The following is a 20,603-nucleotide window of genomic DNA, read 5'->3' on the forward strand; positions in this document are numbered from 1 at the left end:
CAGCCTGGGATGTGGTGTTGGTGTTTTCAGAATAAACTCTGTTAGGAGAAAAATGCAGGAAACCATGAAGGTGTCACTCTGTGCGCAGTACTTGAAGACAGCAATATGAAAGCAGTGACTATTTTTTACTTATTTCGTAGAATCATAGAATTTTTGGGGTTGGAAGGGACCTTAGAGATCACCCAGTCCCAACCCCCTGCCCTGGGCAGGGACACCTCCCACCAGAGCAGGTTGCTCAAGGCTCATCCAACCTGGCTGTGAACACTGCCAGGGTTGGGGCAGCCACAGCCTCCCTGGGCAACCTGGGACAGGGTCTCACCACCCTCACAGCACAAAACTTTTACCTATTATCTAGCCTAAATTTCCCCTCCTTCGTTTTGAACCCATTGCCCCTTGTCCTGTCCCTGCAGCTCCTAACACAGATCCCTTTGCAGCTTCCCTGGAGCCCCTTCAAATCCTAGAAAGTGCACTGAGGTCTCCACACAACCTTCTCTTCTCCAGGCTGAACAGCTCCAACTTCCTCAGCCTGTCCTCATAGGGAAGGCACTCCAATCCTCTTATTATTTAACTCCTTTTTTGTAATTTGCCTACTTGATCCTGTTGAGTAGTGACAACACTCCCAGTGAGCCAATATTTCCTCAGTGAAAAATGTCAGCTTCTTTTAGTTAGCAGAGAGGACTGCAGGGCTGAACGCCAACACATGAACATCTCCCAAGAAGGAAACCCCAAGCAGTTTACTGGCAAAATCTCAGCCTGGCCCTTAAAGGGTGGGCACTGGAGTTTCACAGTCAGAAGAGGAGTTCCCCAGCATACCCTTTTCCCCTGCTGAAAGCATTTTAAAGACACTATTTCTGCTCCTCTCTTCATTACTAAGGGTTGGATCATTACCAGAGGAGAGCGTGGCCTCCCCACTGGGCCAGATGCTTTATTCAGAGGAGCTGAAATCAGGAACATTCAAAATCAATTCTCTCTGGCAACTGGAATGTGCAAGAGGAACAGAGTTGCCAGGACAACACATAAAACAGGATTTGGAGTTGGGCTTGTTCTTCCTTATGAGAAAAAAAAAAACCAAAAAAGAGCCTTGAACTCTGAGGAGCTGAAAATTCTTTGCTGTCACAGTTTCCAGGCATTACTGGACTTGCTTATTCGCATGTGCTTTAATTTGAGCTTAAAAAAGAAGTTTTACTCTGTCAGAAGGAAGTAATTCAGAATTTCACGGAATAAGAATCAACTGAGCTGGGACAGTGTCACAGATATTCACAAACTCCAAAGGGTTGGACTCGATGATCTTTGAGGTCTTTTCCAACATGGTTGATTCTATGATTTTATGTCTTTTTGAATTATATCCTAGATTTATCCATTCTCATTCATCATTTGTGTTGTAATACAGAGAGGAGAAAAAATATGTCTGTCTTATTTGAACTTAGTATCTATTGTCCCCAAACAACAAACCCTTGGTCTGGGTTTTTTTTCCAAATAAGGCTCTTTGGAGTGGAATTGTATTTGTGGCATGGAAAATATTTCCCTTCTTTGGAAGCTGTGGTTCTGAAGGCAAGAAATCTATTTGAAAGTCTTACCTGTGCACAGCTCAGTTGCTGGAGCCTGATCTGGCAAAGTGCTTAAAAATCCTGCAACTCATATAATGCTGTGTAGGACTGCATGAAAGGTAATGGTCACCTGGGAGTGTTTTTCACCTCGCTGAATCAAGTTGTTATTATATATTACTCTTTGTTAAGCTATTCATTAAATACACTTCCGACAGATGCATTCATCCAGCTAATTCAAGCCACATGCCTTGGTGATTCTGTTACATTACTAAGTACTAACCAAAACAGTCAAATATTTATAGCTACACATCCCTGTTTGCATGCTTCAGAATCAAAATGTTCCTGTTTGCTTTTCACCAAAGAGTGAATTTAGTCCTTGAGACACTTAGCAGAATGTCTCCCACCATATCTAAGTTTTAATTTGTGATGAAAACAACCTTGTAAACAAACCCAAGAGATTTAGTGATTTATAGAGAGTTCAAAATAGAGTTCAAAAATCTGAACTTTGGGCTTGCATAGAGAATAATGCATAAGCAGAAATAAAGACAGAACTGGTTGAACATGAACCAAGTTACTCATGTTTTGGAACTGCCTGCACAGCTCTCAAATGAGAACATCTCTGAAGACATGCTGAGTACTCAGGCATGTCAGCAGTCAATAATTAGCCTTAGATGTTGTTCCACCTTAAAGACTCAACTTTGCAAGGTGCTGATTGCCTTCATTCATCCCTAAACTGGTGAAGCCACCTAATCTAATTCTGAGATCCTAATATTAAATCTGGGTTTTTACACCTAGCATAAATAGCACTTGGCTTGCTACACATGCAGCTACATCATTGGCTGCTCCAGCTTTAGCAGTAAAATACTTCAAGGTGGTTTGAAGCAATCAAAAAAGCCCTGGAGGGTTTGGGTAAGCCAAAATTTCACCTCAATGGCTGATCACTGATACTTCTGGGAACATTTTCTCATCCCATAACCTCTCACTTAAAACTAACAATGACTCAGCCCTCATCTTGTTCAATGAGATGCTTTCCAAACCTTTAGCCAGCATGTCCTTCAGCTCCTGAAGTGCTCCTCACTACCTAAAGCCACTGCAAGAAATCACTTGTCACTGAAAAACAAACACCATTGAGCTCAGGGTTTAGGTACAGAAACAGTGACAGGGCAACCAAATTGGTGGTATTGAAATGGGTGGAATAATGTAGCATGGAAAAGGAGAATGCACAGGGACAGAAATACAAAGCAAATTTCACTCAGCCAGGAGAGGGGAAACAATTTATCCCTTATTTGAACCAACTTTTCAGACCCAAAACAGCTGCTGAGAATTAATATTGATGATACTCTGAAGAGTGAAGTTCTGGGTGGTCTCCACACATGTGGAGATAGTGCAAGGCTGGAGTTTGTGTCTACAGCCAGCTAACATGCACCAATAACAAACAGCCACAGTGACACTCACTCTCCTTTGGCACAAACGGGATGAGCTTGCTCTTTACTGTCACTGGTGATGGCTCAACTCGGCATCTTCCTGGTGGTGCTCTCCTGTGACAAAAGGGACACATACAGTGCACAATTAATTCCTTTCCCCTGGCACTGTAAGCCTTTGCTTCCCATTGTTTTTCTATGAATGCAGTGCTCATTGGAAAAAAAAAGAAACGTCTGTTTAAACGATGCAAGTCATCTCTAACAGTAGAAAACATAACTAAACAATCACAGATCTCCATTGATCAAAGTCCAAACATTCACAAGGCAGTGGAGTCCTCTGGCTGTGTTTTCACTTGTTACTATTGAACCCATTAAGGAAATAAAACACTGGCAAGTTCAAGCACTGCAGAAAGAGATTAATCAAACTGAAAATAAAAATTGCAAAACTAGACAGTGTATGTTGAGCATCTGACATGAAGGTCATGTGGATGCAAATTTGCAGACTGTCTTCACAGAAGCAAAATAACACTATCATTCATGCAAAAAACCCAAACAAAAGTAGTGCCAAAATTGCATTAGTTTCAGGCAAGAGCTCTGAAGTGTGTCCTCTCTTAGCATGATGCATTATTTTAACACAGAATTATCGGCCATAGGGGTATATCTGACTTCTGAGAAGTTACATCCAGCTCATCACCTCTTTTTCCTGCGATTGCTGTCTTGTTAATCCTCAGACTTCTTCAGAGGTTTTCAAATTGCTATAAAAATGCATCATGTTTGCATTTGGAGGCTATAACTCCTTTGCAATTAGGATCATTTGCATTTCTGTGCAAGGCAGAGAGCTTCCCTCTCAGCTACCAACACAAGGATGTTCCCTACTTTTATGAATTTTCCTATGAGTTTTTTCCTCTGTACTCTGTACATGAATAAAACTTCTTTTTCAACTTTAACTTACAACTTGCTTTTGACTTCTTCTCTATTTTTGAAAAGGTTGCATAATAGCAGCCTCTTAATACACAATTTACAGGAACTCTTCAGCTGCATTAGATAATGGAAAATGTTCCTGACAGAGGAGAGTTGGAGACAAACACATGACAGCTCTGGGGGCTATTTAACTTTGGGGACTAGTTTCAACATAAAGCTAGACAAGTGGTTTGGTTCAAAATGCTCAGATAGTTAAAGCTGTAAATTTAATCCATATATAAAAAAATAAAAGCTACAAAAATTTCACTCTCCATGTCTGGCTGAATGTAGCTTGGTGTTCAGCCAATAATAGTAACACTTAAAAAACAGGAAGATGGAAAAAACAGCTGTAAGTCTTCCCATAAAACACAGCTATTCCCTGCCTTGCCCTGTCTCACATAGATGTGTGTGGAATCTACAAGGTGAATGGTCCCATTTTCTTGCCCAATCCACTTTCCTCTTTGAAACACTAAAAAGAATGAACTTCCTGACATTCATTTCTGGTTTGCCCAAGAAAGCACCACGGGCCACATGGGTCCAGCTTCAGATGCAACTGCCTGGGCACAGGGCTCATGTGGGAGATATGTCTGGCTAGAAGGGATAGAGAGATACTGAGGATAAACCCTTTGAGAAAAACTACCTCCTTTTGGGCAACAGCCTAGAGAAACTTTGTCCGAGAAAGACATGCCACCCATAAAAACCTCCTTTAGCATTCAGGAACAAATCTCCCAATCCACATAACACCAACAGGACCCATAACAAGTTGGTGATCACCAGGTAGCATAGACCTCCATGACTGCAGGAGCAAAGCAGACCCACAATGGGTTGCTCCAGACATTCCTTGAGCAGTCTCCACAGAAGGACCCAGCATGGGAGAAGGGTTAGTTAGTCAGCCAACATCACTCGTCACATCACCATCTGGACTCACTGCACCACATCACGCTTTGCAAGAAGAACGTCTCATACCTGGAGGTGTCCACCACTTTGTACACCACTCCATGGGGAGCTGTGGCACTCGGTACCCCAGTAGACATGAAGTACAATTCCCCTGGGAAAAAACCACCAGACACAGCCATGAAAACTCTCCATGGAGTTTCTGTTCTGTACAGCACAAAGGCATTCACTCTGCATCACAGGTCACAGAGCATAGGAAACACAGACCAGCATAGAGATTTGGTCATTGGAGGAAACAAGGCAGGTTTAAATTTGGAGCTGTAGTGTTCTTATGCACTCTGTTCATCTGAGAGTCTATCCGCAGTCCAGTGGCATAAAATACTCTTATCAAGTGGGAGCTTTTACATATTGTCACGAAATAGTATTTGGACAAATTTCACTGCAGGTTCATCTGCCCAGACTCTACAGTTCATCTCATTCTGCTATGTGTCTTTTAGCTTCTCTAATGCAAAACAGTCAAACCCTGAATTACCTTTGTTGAAATGAAATGAAAGGCAATTAAGGAAGTTCAATGTCTTCTGCTCATTTGGATGAAAAGCTCCTCTGGGGTGAATTACAGGAGAACAAGGTTTTGCTTTTGCTATCTCTAGCACAAAAATCTCTAGCACTTTGCAAGATACTCTCACAAAGTGAGAAGCATCTCACAAAATGCATTTGGTTTATCACAACTTTAACAGGTCACACAGACAGGGCTTGACCTTCAGCCAAACAATGTCCATCACCATTTATTTGACTTATTTTCTCTTAACTGCATTTCTGTCCTTCTCCTGTTGTTCAGGGGTGGCTGGGGTAAGCAGTCCCTCTGGCACTCTTCTCTTTTGCCAGCTCAGGTGCTTGAGGAGTGTAACAAAAAAGGATTGGAGAGAAGAATTAAATTTGCAATCTTTTTTTAAAAAAAAGGAAAATGAAAAGAGGCAATGGAGACCTTCTTGGTCGGTAAGGCAGATTCCTTTGGGTGTCCTATGGATACCCTAAGGGGAAGGAGCAGAGGGGCAAGACTGAGCAAAGGAAGATGCAGGCAGCTGGTGGCAGATGATGCTGAGCCACGCTCCTTCTCCTGCTTTCCTCTGCTGCTCTGGGCTGAGCTCTTACAGATATTCCCATGGCAGAAACTAAATGCCTCTGGCCACCCCTGGCTAGTTTATTCCTTTTTCTGATGAACTCCATTAATCATAGAATCATAGAATGTTAGGATTGGAATCAACCTCATGTATCATCTAGCCCCAACCCCCTGCCCTGGGCAGGGACACCTCCCACCAGATCAGGTTGCTCAAGGCTCATCCAACCTGGCTGTGAACACTGCCAGGGTTGGGGCAGCCACAGCCTCCCTGGGCAACCTGGGCCAGTGACTCACCACCCTCACAGGGAAAACTGCCTAATATCTAGCCTAATTTTCCTCTTTCAATTTGTACCAATTGCCCCTTGTCCTGTCCCTGCAGCTCCTAACACTGAGTCCCTCTGCAGCTTCCCTGGAGCCCCTTCAGGTACTGATAGGCTGTTCTGAGGTCTACACACAATCTTCTCTTCTCCAGGCTGAACAGTCCCAACTTCCTCAGCCTATCTTTATAGGGGAGATGCTGCAATCCTCTTATCAACCTCGTGGCCTCCTCTGGACTTGCTGCAACAGAGCATGGCAGACCAGAGGCAGCTCTGCTCCAAACAGGGGTGAGAAACACCTGGCACTGTGTCTTGGGGTGCATGACATGTGCTTTACATCCTCACCCTCTCTCCTGCAGAAATATGAGGCAGAGAAATCAAGCAGAAATATGGATGCTCAGGCCATGAAGCACACAGGCTATCACACATGTGCCCCACAGACATAGCACAGTGCCTGGGGTGTCCCTGACACGTTCTGCTGCACAGGGATGAGGCTGCTGCCTTTATAATGGCTGTGCAATGAACCATAAATATAGATGTCCTCACTGCAGACATACATCCCCTGCACCAGTCAGATTAACATTCATCAGAGCAACAATCAAACGCTTCTGTGATGGAAACCTTGTTAAAATAAACTATGTGACAAACTCACAAAAAAATGAGATTCCCAGCACACAAAAAAAGGTGCAAGAGAAGACTGTTCTCTGCAACATTACTGCACTGTTATTAACAGATTTCTTTCTGTTACTATAGAGAAAACAAAAGGCAACTACCTGTGAGAACAGCTTCCAGCCCAAATCTCCACTTAGTTCTATTGTACTTATGCAAACACATGTGGACTTAGTTCAAATCAACCTTTATGCCAAATACCAAGGTGTTAATTGCAGCCCTTGCTCATGCACATGGGGAGCATCTCCCTCATCCTGCACCTGTCAACAGAGTCTGGACAAAGTTATTCAACTTTAGGGTAAGATATCCTTCTCACCACAGCACTGTGAAATAGCTCTAGCTTCCATGAACATTAACCATTGGAGAAAATGGGATTTAACTCCAAAAAAAAAAAAAAAAAAAGAAGAAAGTCAAACTTCTGAGATAATACTTAATTTGGGTGATTTCCATTTACATTATAAAATTTCCATTTGTATGATTTGTGCAACGTCCAAACCTGACATAACCTTTGGGAAAACCAGATGTTTAAAAGCTGGGACATTTTGGGAGCAGGTGCCTGTGACCACAAACCAGGACTTCCCTGCAACAGGACAGAACACAACTACTGCATTTCTGATTACACATGAGGCTACTTAGCAATGGTCCTGACCATTATGGGGCTCATCTTCTCCCTGTCCCCAACCAGGGGCTGCAGGGGCTGCAATACCCTGGTACAAACAAAGGGAGCAACCATCAGATTTCACACCAGGATTCCTTACTTCCTCCTTTTCAAATTGCAGTAGGTCCCTTCTAGAAAGCAAAATGTCTTCAGTCTTGAAAACACAGCTATGCTAAGCTCCACTGAGACACTATCCTTCGGTCCTGTGCAAGGCAAAATCCCAGCTGACACTAATAAAATATGGACTTAAGCAGTCTTTTGCTAATGCCTCACTTGAAACACAATATAGGGATTTTATTCTGCTTCAGCCTGAGAGGTACAAATATCCCAGGCCAGGGTGAGCAGGTACATCATTACTGTTCATGGTATCTGCTTCCCTGTATCCATTAATAATGCCAACAGCTTGACTAGCCAAGAACATAGAATTTCTCTCGCTTGTGTATCAGCTTCTCAGCCTCCCAGGGCCTCCATTCCCCATGGCATGGCACTGTGAAGATGAGGTTTCTTTTGTAAGCTGTGTTTTATTCTACTTGCACCTCACTGGTCTCTACTCTGTAGAGGGTAGGTGTGCAGGCAGCACATGTCCATTGAACCCAGACTCAGTCCCAAGGGAACTGACTTTCCAATTCCCACTGCACACAGCAGCCACACAGACCTCAAAATTAGCATTGCAACTTTGGTTTGATATTTGGGAGATGCTGGGAATCTCACCCACTGGCATTTTAAAGACTGACAGACTTGGGCTCTGCCTCCCCACCACCTGCTGCCTCCCAGGAACCCTCTCTGACCTCCTCTCTGGTGTTTTAGTTTGAAGAGGAACCACAAACACACCATTCAGTGTGACATAAAAGGTTACCTGCTTCATCTTCAGCGAATGAGATGATATATTGATAATAATTATTGATAAGCCCAGGGAACATGCATGTCTGTCCTGTCCCCATGCAGATTTCACTGTACTGCCACTCCCCAGTAGCACGATCCTCCTTCAAAGACATCAGGCGTCTGCAAGGCAAAGGAACACTTCTGCAAACCAACCAAGATGATTTATGAACATCCATCTGGACACCTGAAAGGGTGTTTAATGCTTCCTACCCACATTAGCTGCAATAGAAACTACAGTTTCTCTGGAAAAAATGAAGGATTGTTAGTATTAAAACAAATGTATTATACATCCTGCAACACCTTGTCTTTCAGGGGCAATCCAGGCACATGGGAAAACTAGAGGGGAGTGTTCAAGTGCTATCTGGCTGTTTGGAGGGGGACTTTGGTTGGGGGTAGAGCTTAGTGAGTCTCTGAAGTGTTTACTTACCCACTCATAAAATCACCAAATATGTACAGGCCGTTCAGGTTTGGAGACTCACAGCCCCGATAGACATAACCTCCCGTAACAGATTTCCCCATCTTGTGTGGATATGCATAAATTGGAAGCACGTCATCTGCAGGGCAGAAAAGATTTGTGACTTGCTTTACACATGCTGCAGAATAGCTGTTTATCCAGATCATTCTGAGACTAGCAGAGCACAATTAGTTTCACTGGAACAGATTCTAATGAAATGGAGTGCTGCTAGAGTTGTATTTAGTTTGATTTTCACCTGTTCAGAAGCACATTTGATAGCCCTGCCTATCACCCAGATACCTCACTGCTCTCCTGAGCCCTTCTCCTCCCACTACAACCCAGCTCTGTTAGTGCCACTTATGGCTCATTTCTACAGGGCCTGGCTGGTTTAGCTGCAAATTTTCAGGTTACTCTTAGAGTCACTGCACCCATGCAGGAGATGTTTGCCCAATGCAGCTTTGTTTCAGTGGTGAAATGGAAAAAAAAAAAAGAGATGGTTAACTCCAGACTGCAGGCACTGATGAAGAGATATGTCAGATGTCAGTGCAAATAGCTTCTGTTCCTCTGAGATGGGGGAGCTAAACTGAAAGGGTCATCAAATATTTATGGTCTGGCACAGGCAAGATGAAGTACTGGCATATTCATTATAAAATGCAAGTTAAAACATAAGACAGATGTAAAACAGAGGGAGATGCACTGATTTTGAGATTCTCCATTCAATACTTCCTACCCTTTCTTTTGAAACTCCTGGGTCATAGGTCCCTCATGGCACCCACCCTTCCTCCTCATCACAACCTTTCTCCCTGCCCATGTACCAGATGCCTCAAGTAACAAATCTGACAGCTCTGCCAGGAAGGAACTTGCACCAGGGGCATTTCATCTAAAGCAGGTGTTTTTGACACTTCAACTGTACTTATCATTCTAAAGGGGCTGTGACATTTCACTGTTCTAACAGAAGGGTCTCTAAAGACATCAAAAATTGTTCTGAGTCCCTGGAGACCTCAGTAAAATGCCTACCATGAATGCTTATGTGGGTACTGTCACACAGGAGAGCACTAAACGAGGTCTCTGACAACTGCTTCGGCAAAGGGAGTGCAAAAAATCTGCTCCCTGCTCTTGAAATTTTGATAGAAATACTTAATCACTACCATTGTACTTGTGGCAAAGTTAAGAAAAGGAAGGGATTTAAACTGAGTTAATAAAAAGAAGAAAGTTAAACAACAACACATAGGATGTAGAAGAGGAAAAAAATCAGAATCTCAGCTAATGCGAATCAGTGCCAGCTCACTGCCCCCTGGATCTCTGGGGAGATGCTCCAGTGCAAGATGTGCTTCACATCATACCTTGCAACACAATGCACTCTGACTTCACATGTGTGCTGGAATTTAGCCAGCCAGAAAATACCTTGAGTGTCCAGGTTTGAAAAGTTTAAAAAAAAAAAATAAAATTAGGTTTTCCTTTTTGGCACAGCTAAAAGAAACAAAAATACATTGTACTTTCAGTTACCTGCAAAGCAGGCAATGTGCAGATGGGTTGAGCAGCTTACACAATATGTTTCTTCCTTGATTTTTAAAATAAGGACAGTACTTGTAAGTTATTGCTCCAAATTTTTCATGCTCCTGCAGGAAAGCTTATTTTCTGTGGAAAAGATGCTACTCTCCCCCTAAATCACAGAATCCCCAAGCAATTTGACTAACAACACAGATCGCCTAGAACAACAACAGTTAGCATGCTTCACTTTCCTCCTAACTCAAATCCAGTAACTTTTGGACTTTCAATATTTATTCCCAAATCAGTTCCCTTTTCTGGCTGAGGCAGTATAGATTTACATCTCCAAAAGATGCATTTACCACCAAACAGCCAGAGTTTACAGCTCCAAAAGATACATTTACCACCAAGCAGTCAGGGATTGAAGGCAGGAATTAAAAATGATGGTGCAGAAAACTGCACAGTGGAAGATGCAGGTAGTTTAGAGAGCACTTCTATTTACCCATGGAAGAATTGGTGCAAAGCTTTTTATCGTAACAGCTGAACCCTTCTCTCGCCCTCCAGCCGTAATTTTTGCCTTTCTCGACGATGTCGATTTCTTCATATTTATTCTGCCCCACATCTCCGCAGAAGAGCCTCCCTTTCCCTTCCTTGGTGTGAGGTTCCCCCCTATCAAAGGAGCAGCGCCACATATTTCTCACTCCATAAGCATAGACTTCAGGGCGAGCTGTAGGGTCGTTGACAAAAGGGTTGTCAGGAGGGATTCGGTACAGGGGCCCACGGTCGTTGTTGTTCACATCGATCCGCAGCACTTTGCCCAGCAGGGCTGATCTGTATTGGGAGGAGAAAGGAAAGAGGAAAAAGATAAAGAAATAAAACTTGGTTAAACATCAGAAATGGGGGGGAGGGGATACTCTGGGTTTCATTCTGTCTGTTTTGGAAAGGACAAGTCTTTGAATATCTCTGAAAACCAACCACTTCAAGATGGTTTCATTTGCCTCCCAACAGCCTTCGAGTGTCTGGCACTGACTTCCTACACCCTGCAGCTCTGTGGACTGTGCTGGTTTTGGCTGGGGTGGAGTCTCTTCACAGTGGCTAGTATGGGGCTGTGTTTTGGATTTGTGTTGAACACAGGGTTGGTAATACAGAGATGATTTTCTTACTGCTGAGCAGAGCTCACACAGAGCCAGGGTCTTTACTTCTTCCCGTACTGTCATGCAAGCGAGGAAGCTGGGGATGAATGAAAGATTGGGAGAAGACACAGCCAGGACAGGTGACCTAAACTGATCAAAGGGATGTTCCATAACATAGAACAACATGCTCAGTATATAAAATGGGAGGAAGAAGGAGGAAGAGAGGATGTTCGGAGTGATGGTGTTTGTCTTCTCAAGTAACCGTTACACATAATGGGGCCCTGCTCTCCTGGAGGTGCTGAACACCTCCTGCCCATGGGAAGCAGTGAGTGAATTCCTCATCTTGCTTTGCATGTGTACAAGGCCTTTGCTTTACCTATTAAGTTGTCTTTATGTGTTTTCCAGCTGTTATCCTTCCAGTTCTCTTCCCCATCCTGCCTGTGGGGAGTAAACGAGTGTCTGTGTGGGGTTTGGTGTCTGGTTGGGGTTAAACCATAACAGTCCTTTTTGGCATCCAACATGGGGCATCATTATCAACATTATTCTCACTCTGAATCCAAACACCACACTGTACCAGCTACTGAGAAGAAATTAACTCCATCCCAGGTGAAACCAGCACAGAGTACACATGTTGGTAGCCTGGAGCTGCCATAGGGATGGATCCACTCTTACTTGTTCTGGGCGTTTCCAAAGGTCCCAAAAGGATCCCCAGCCATGCCTCCATCTCCAGTAAATATATAGAGATACTCATCAAATCCAAAGAGCAGCTCTCCTCCGTTATGGTTGGAAGCAGGTTCTTCTATTTCCAGGATTATCCTAAGCAAAACAGGGAGAAGGCAATTACCTAGTGCAAAGCCCTAAGCAAAGGGCAGAGCAACATCATTCCAGTGTTGCCCTTGACAGATGGAAATGTCTCCAGATTGGTTCTGATACAAATTCCTCTGTATCCACATTACTGAATTTTGCTTGGGCATAGCTGATTTTCTAAGCTTAAATAGTTCCAACATACTTTCCAGATTACAGAAACACCAAATTGAGTAATATGGAAAATCTGGGAAATCACATGACAAAATATACTTTTTATTACTTATACTTGTCCTTTGATTCTTTCTTCCTCCTTGTTAAACTGTTTTTTCTTCATATTTTTTTTTAAGTGAAGGCATTTGAGCTTGTGTCCAATTGTAAACTGCAAGGACTACAGCCCATCTCTGCATCTGTACAGCATTTGGCACAATCCTGACAGGCACTCTCATGGCAAACATAGAACTTTTCAACAGTGAAATTCCTAGAGAGACAAATCCTTAAGTGATAATTGCACACTCAGGACCTTATGAGTTTGGAGAGCAGATAAAACTGCCCCACCAACAAACTGACATTTATACAAATGTTATTCAAAGCAGTCGCAACAAACTCAAATTTTAAATACAGATTCTCTCTTTTAATGGCTTATTTTATGCACCTGGCATCCCTTTCATAGTAAAGAAAGGGTGACATACATAAAGTGCAATTTCATAGAATGGTAAAGCCACAAATAGATGCAGTGGAGGTTCCTGGGTATAACAACTGAAGTTTATTTTACTCCAGCTTCTAAAAAAGGTCCAGATTTCATGCTGGCAGTACATCTTAATAGCTCCAAAAGCAAATTTTAGTATCTCCTTATACCACTTCATTTTTTGCCAGTTTTTTTCCCTTCTGAAATACTGACAGTTATTGTGAGTTGTGGGAAGGAGTTATTGTCACCTCCTGTTAAATGTCACAGCCTCTGAGATAAGGTAACTGTGCAAGAGTGCACAGACTCCAGATGGCAGAAGGAGTGAGGGAAGATCCTGTAGAGACACAAAGGTGAATCCTCCTCAGGCTCCAAAAGAAGATGGAAAAAACCCCAAAATACACGGAGCAAATATCTGCGTATAAACAGCCACACGCCTTGTGCCGAGACAATGCACACCACGTGTCAGACTAAGCTCCCTCTTGAGCAGCATCTCAGGATGAAGTCAGTGGGACCTGTGCCTACACAAGCACAACAGGACCACAATTTTGCTTTCTTAGGCTTTCACTGTACTAACCATAAGCTAAATAAGCAAAGAAAATGTTACAAATGTAGAGCCTGAGGGTTTTTTAACTAGATAGCCTATGTGCTCTGAAATCTCCAGGTTTAAGCCCCTGAATTGCTTTCCTGAGGACAACATTGTAATTCCTCTTACCTGTTATCTACAGTGCTGCTTACACTGAATTGCTGTAACTGCTTGATAAACCAATGCCCCTTTTCAATCATTAGGCTGTGTGCATTTTTGGACTAGAGTCACCCACTGCTGACTATTTGGAAAGCCCCAAATATAATCCACATAAGGAAACCAAAATCTTAGCATCAGTGATATTCAAGGGTCTCTTAAACCAGTGGTTCTATGATGTGGTTCTGCAACAGGTTATAAATCTATAGACTGACTCCACAAACAAGCCTCTCATTATCTATGCATCTTAATCTGGCTCAACTGCAGGACCAGGCTGAAAGAAATGATATTTCCAATCAAAATGCACTCAGTAATCACATAGTGGCTTGATTTTTATTTAATTTGATATTAAATTTGTAATATCACAGGGTTGAGATGTTGATCAGATAAAGAAATATGGGACTAAACATTTCTTTGCTCTGTTATCATTGAGTTTGTTTATACTCATTTTTGGAAACCTTTAGCTTCAGAATGAATTTCACTCATGTTTGCAGAAGTTTGTTTTATAGAGTAATCATTATAATACCATAATAACCCCACCAAAATTCCCCAGCAAGCCCAACCAACCAAAAAAACAAAATAGTAACTGGAAATATTGCCTAGTCCATGTTCAGCTGAATCTTCGGACATACCAGAACTGAGAACTGTAAATGTTTTATCCCTGAACACTTGCAGTTAGTTCATCCACAGAGGACACATTCATGTTAGGAACTGCAATGACAGGACAAGGGTTAGTGGGTTTAAACTGAAGGAGGTTAAGTCTAGGTTAGATGTGAGCAAATGTTTTTTACTCTAAGGGTGGTGAGACACTGGCATGGGTTGCCCAGGGATGTGGTGGGGCTGCCCCAACCCTGGCAGTGTTCAAGGCCAGGCTGGATGAGCCTTGAGCAAACTGGTCTAGTGAGGAGGTGTCCCTGTCCAGGGCAGGGGGTTGGGACTAGATGATCTGTAAGGTCCATTCCAACCCCTAAATTCTATGATTCTATGATTCTCTCCTTCAATACGGTAGCCATGGGCTTGGACTAACGTGCTAACACACTGGAATGCAAGAACAATACTAAGCTAAACAAGTCTCCTTCATTAATAGCTTTTTAAAATGCACAAACTGCCCTCTAAGATCTTGAATCATTTGCCAGAGAAACGTGTGTACAATACCTTTCAGAACCATGGTCCAGGACATTCATGTCAGCAGGAGAAATTCTGAACTCACTGATTCGGATTCTCTCTTCGTAACGGACTTCAACTGAATAGTAGACATACACTTTACCGTTAAATTTGAATTTAGGATGGAAGACAATACCTAGAAACCCTCTCTCATCTCCCTCCCAAGGTGAGGTAAGTACAGCTTCGCTGATGTTCAGAAATGGCTTTTCAAGCCTGGATCCATCAGGGAGGTAGGTCCACACCAGGCCAACCTGCTCTGCAATGAAGAACCTGTGGGTGCCATCGTTGGCGTGGACCATCGCAACGGGATTGCGCAGCCCATTGGCAACCTCCACGAGGCAGAGCTGGAGACAGCCCTCTGAGTCCGCAGTGACTAACCCCAGGTTTTGGTTTAGGTTCTGGTTAGCCAGCAGGTGTGGAAAGCAGTAGTCAGTGTCCTCCAAGGCCAGGTAATGGCAGAATTTTGCCATGTTGTTCTCCAGTGCAATTAGCTCTCTGTCTGCAGAGAGATGGCGAAAAATGGAGCGGCAGTTTTGCCACACTTGCATGCAATAGTCTTGGCAAAGTCCTGGTATCGTCCTCACGGGGGTGGAGGGATCTTCAGCATCATACAAGTGAGCTGCATATGGAGAGCATTCCTAGAGAGAGAGAAAAAAAGCCTCAAGTCATTTCTTGGAGCAGATTTGAAACAGCTGAGCAGTGATACTAATTAGAGATATTTCTCTTTAATTACAAGTTATGTTGCGGTTTATTCTGGAGATATATTAACAGAGGAAAGGATCTGAGAAAGGGAGTTTTATCTCAGCATCCATGGAAATGATCTTCAATATTCCTGGTGAAAGCTGACTTCCTCATGCTGTTACTCATTTATTCCAACCACAGCACTAACTCAAGAAAACCAGCAATGATGTGTATCACCCTAATAGACTACTGGGAAAAAGAGACTTCTCTTTCTTGGATGCTCTGACTTCATCTATGAAATAACAAGCAGATTCATCACAGCACAGAAGTGAAACCAAATTGTTAGCTGAGAAGATTCAGGTCCTGCATTTCCAGACAGATGAAGGAATGGGAAAGACCATCAGGGCCAAAGTCTGCGACATTCAAACCTCATCGTGTGATAATCCAGACTTGCACCTCAAACATGGATGTGATTCACAGCTTGGAAGGAGTGGGATGAGAAGGAGTAGGAGGAGGGGAGAAGGATGCTATCCCTGCATACACCATCCTTGCTTGGTTCTGTTGCCTTTACTGGTGGATCTTTGCCTACAGATAGTTTATATAGCCAATCAGGAGTGGTGAAGTGCATCTCATGATCATGATGTGGGTCACCAAGTTCTAGGAGGGATGCTCAAGTTATAGGATTTCAGACAGTGAGGAAAAAGTTGCCACAATCCAGGCAAGGTCCTAGAAACCTACCTAAGGACAAGATCAAGTTCACACAGTTCACTGTATTCTCCATGCTGAGAACTCCTTCAGGCAAATATTCCTTATGCAGAAAGCTGCAATCCAGTAGAACTGTCTGTAAATTACAAACTGACCAAAATGACTCAGTTCTGCTTTTCAAGGGCTCTTCCTTGTAACAAACACACAATATTTTCCAGCTATAATGCATCTTCTGAACAAGCATCACTAAAGTGCTCTTCAAATAATGCAACATGACTCTGTGGAGGCTCAGTTATTTTCACAGGGCAGATAAATAACTGAGGCAAGAAAGGTCGAAAGAGAAACTATTCGACTTGAATAAATTCTGTGTTTTTTACTTCCTAGTTGGCATTTCTTCTTTTTTTTTTTTTTTTGTCTTAGCAAAACCAGCTTAGTAAAAAAATAAATATACAGGGAGCTGTTTCTAAATCTATAGGGAGCTATTTCTTAATGCAGATTCCAGCACTATTTGATAGCTGAAAATATATAACATCCAAGACACCGAACTGTTTAAATTAGCTGATAAGTACACACAATATTTAATTTTTATTTTATTTTCCATTACATACCATAATAAACTGAGAGGCCATGTAACAGATCATTAGTGCACAATAAGCTTTCCTCCTGGAATGTCAAGCCATTCATTGCAAAATGAAGGTTATTATGCCTTCAAATGAGCAGCAATTAATGTGGTAAAAAGGAGATTGCATGTGACACAAAACACTGAAATTACACAGGCAGATTGGGTAACACACACGGCTCGGTTACACGAGGTGTGCCAGGGACAGAAGCAGACAAAGCATTTGCTGATGCAGTTGTAACGACTGAAAATTTGGCCTTAGAAAGCAGATTGAAATGAGACAGAGAGGGAATTTGATGAGAGGGCTGGGTGGGATCTCAATGTGTTGCTGTCTCTGGAGGTTTCCCATTCAGAGAGGGGAGGGCCCTCTCTGGAGTACGGTGTGTACCTCATTCCCTGAAAGCCTTTCAAAGCAAGCAGTGATCTTATGCATTATAAAACAATGCCTTGGCTTCCACATTGCAATTAAAAATAGCCCAGAGATTTGGTTTCCCTGCCCCTTTGCTGCTGCAGGCTGTTCACTCCAGCCTCAGGTGTATTTGAATAGCAGTTGTGGGCAACTTCTTCACTCCTTGCCACATTCCTGGTGGCATATGGCTAATTACAGCAGCATTACTCTGGCAGTGATATCCAGAGATCTATCACTAGCCAGACAGTACCCAAGCATGTGCCTAGGGTATTCTCCAGACACATGTGGAATATTTTCCAGCTTTTACTCCACAGGGGATGGGGCCTAATGCCAGATCCTGAATTTCTCTGCTTCTGAAATAAATACTGTGGTCCTTCACCCTTCACATCTTCCTGTCATGTTCACTTAAAATATCAAGAAAGCCACAGCCCAGCATCAATAATAGGTCTAAATCCTCATTTCCAAATGACATTCATTGCAAACTATGACGTGGTACAAAGACCAAGGAAACTAATTGGCAGATGATCAATAACTTCAGTAGGGCTGGAACAAGTTCCCACTACGAAAATAACTCATCAGAAAACAAAACAAGTCACATTAAGACAAGCTAGCCAAATTCATCCTATCTGTTCCAGGAATTCAGTGGCAGCTACTTATCTGAGGAATTACAACAGTCTGAATCTGGAGGAACACCCACATCAAACAATGGCTTATTTACATCTGCTATCAGCCTGGAGGAAGCAACATTACTCCTCAGGAAAGCACTTAACTTTCACATTATCCCTGACATTCCTTGTTCACCTTCATTTGGAAGCTTAAGCCTTTAAGCAAGCTGTTCCCAAGAAGCATAATGAGGCATCTACTCTCTTGCACTTTGGTGGAGAATAGAAGGCTCCAGGGTAACCTTATAGCACCTTCCAGTACCTAAAAGGTCTACAAGAGAGCTGGAGAGGGACCTTTTACGAGGGCATGGGGTGACAGGATGAGGGGGAATGGATTCAAACTGGAGGAGGGTCGATTTAGATTAAAGACTGAAGTTGTTTACAATAAGGGTGGTGAAACACTGGCACAGGTTTCCCAGAGAGGTGATGGATGCCTCATACCTGGAAACATTCAAGGCCTGGTTGGATGGGGCTCTGAGCATCCTGATCTTGTTGAAGCTGTCCCTGCTCATTGCAAGGAGTGGAGGGGTGGGGATTGTACTAGATCCCTTCCAAATCAAACTCTTCTATTATTCTATGAATTTGAGAGGAGGCAGGAATCCTCACCACAAGAACAAGCTGAGACACTTGTCAAAATAATTTGATCACACTTGAGAGGAATCACAAATCATGAGCAGAAAAATACAGAAGTGTGCAGAGACCCACTTAGTAATTCAGGTCTATAAATTGTACACACAATGAATGAATGGGAGCAGAGTGTTCTAGAGTGTTTGCAATGCCTGCAAACATTCCATGCTTGTGCAACTAGAGGTGGTGGTTTGTAGCCACATCTGGGCTGGTGATGCACTGAGCTCATCAGAACATTTCAGTGAATCATTTCTTCCACACTGAAATATTTCTGTTTCTGAGTAAATTGGTCATCTTTCTGATGTGCACAGAAGACCAGGTTATTGCTTCCAGAGGCAGGAGTGCTTAGCAGGCACTGCTCACTGGTTTCCTATCTACAAATAGACTTTTGGACACTGCTTGTTTTGGGAATATATTCAAAGGGTTTTTTTGCTTCCAGTACAGTGTGAGATGAAATAGAATACAAATCTCTAGAAGCTGATGTGGGAAAGGGTTGTCTTTCTCTTCACGCTTTCAGGAACACCAGAGGTACCCTGAAAAATGCTAAGAGCAGGATTTCTGCAAAGCCAGTTTGATCCCATCTGAGCACGGTGGACGAGACTCCACTGTCTGAATTAATTTCAGATTCACACTTGCACAGCACAGAGCTGCCACTACTCTGTCTCAGGGCATTTTCATACATGCTAGGCCACCACTGATGATATGGTTAGACTCTTTGCTCTGTGCAGACTGAGATCATCCTGTTATCATATCCAGCCACAGAACATCAACCCTGAGTGGAAATTCCCCCCTGTGCAGGATGGCCACCACAGAGGTTTCTAGGCCACATCCTCAGGAATTACCCTGCACCCATCATCAGGACTGTTAGCACCTGGCACATGCTATAAGCATCTCAGGGTGCTGTAGCACAGTACAAACCTCCCCACCTGATCCCACTAATTGGGCATAACAAGGAGCATGATCTATGCAGGCAGGTCCCCTGTGGGTGTTTTCATCAGGTCCAGTGATCTAACCCTAGAAGGATGAGTGGAGTTTGCAAACTGTAACTGCCCACATACCCATCTCAGAGCACTGCTGCTCATAAATTAAAGCAGAGCAACATCCCTGTTCCTTTCAGACACCTGCCAAAGGACAAGAAGTCCCCTGGGACACTTGATTGTGTACATTTACTCCTGCCAGTGCCTGAGACCACACACCTAGGCTGATGCACTATCCCTGATGCAAACATACATGGGTTGATGCTCCTGTGCCTGGGCTCAGGCACTAATGCCATGGCTGATGCACCTGTACTGCTGTCTGGCCTTGGGAACTAATGTCATGGCTTACACTCCCCTGGATAACCCAAAGCCCCTGTGCCTGGACCAGTGCATCCCCCTGGGATCAACACACTCACGTCTGGGCCAAAGCATCCATACCTGCGCTTGATGCAGCCCTGCACAGGGGGATGCACACACACCTGGGCCAAAGCATGGGGCACACACCCGTGGGGCAGAATCATAGAATAGAATAGAATAGAATAGAATAGAATAGAATAGAATAGAATAGAATAGAATAGAATAGAATAGAATAGAATAGAATAGAATAGAATAGAATAGAATAGAATAGAATAGAATAGAATAGAATAGAATAGAATAGAATAGAATAGAATAGAATAGAATAGAATAGAATAGAATAGAATAGAATAGAATAGAATAGAATAGAATAGAAGAACACCTGTGTGCAGCTGGTGATGTCCTCTGCACAGCAGAAGACTCCTGAAGTCCCCAGTGTGGCTGCAGCCCCTTTGCAGCAGCAGCCCCTCTATGCAGCAGGAGCTCGGGGGCCCCGGGAAGCCTCACCTGGCAGAGCAAGTCCTGCAGGTGACCGGCGCAGGTGTCGTAGGTGGGACCGTCGAGCCGAGCGCTGAGGCGGTAGAAGCGCTGCAGCAAGGCGCGGTCCCGGCGATGGTCGCAGCAGCCGAAG

At 43.4% G+C, this 20,603-nt stretch overlaps 1 protein-coding gene across 1 annotated transcript in view; it reads right to left on the minus strand.

Annotated features, from left to right (window-relative positions):
- LOC103802818 (HHIP-like protein 1) overlaps positions 1–20,596 on the minus strand; it is a gene marked incomplete at its 5' end in the record, with an annotated part of 21,332 nt that extends 736 nt beyond the window's left edge. Inside the window, 8 exons of the mRNA XM_009075349.1 lie at positions 3,003–3,085; positions 4,895–4,976; positions 8,443–8,588; positions 8,896–9,022; positions 10,913–11,241; positions 12,216–12,359; positions 14,930–15,576; positions 20,480–20,596. Of these exons, the coding sequence (XP_009073597.1) occupies positions 3,003–3,085; positions 4,895–4,976; positions 8,443–8,588; positions 8,896–9,022; positions 10,913–11,241; positions 12,216–12,359; positions 14,930–15,576; positions 20,480–20,596 (1,675 nt within the window). The remainder of the gene's footprint in view (positions 1–3,002; positions 3,086–4,894; positions 4,977–8,442; positions 8,589–8,895; positions 9,023–10,912; positions 11,242–12,215; positions 12,360–14,929; positions 15,577–20,479) is intronic.
- Positions 20,597–20,603: the final 7 nt, after the last annotated feature.

The sequence above is a fragment of the Acanthisitta chloris genome, unplaced genomic scaffold (assembly GCF_000695815.1).
Source record: "Acanthisitta chloris isolate BGI_N310 unplaced genomic scaffold, ASM69581v1 scaffold13495, whole genome shotgun sequence".
Lineage (NCBI taxonomy): Eukaryota > Metazoa > Chordata > Aves > Passeriformes > Acanthisittidae > Acanthisitta > Acanthisitta chloris.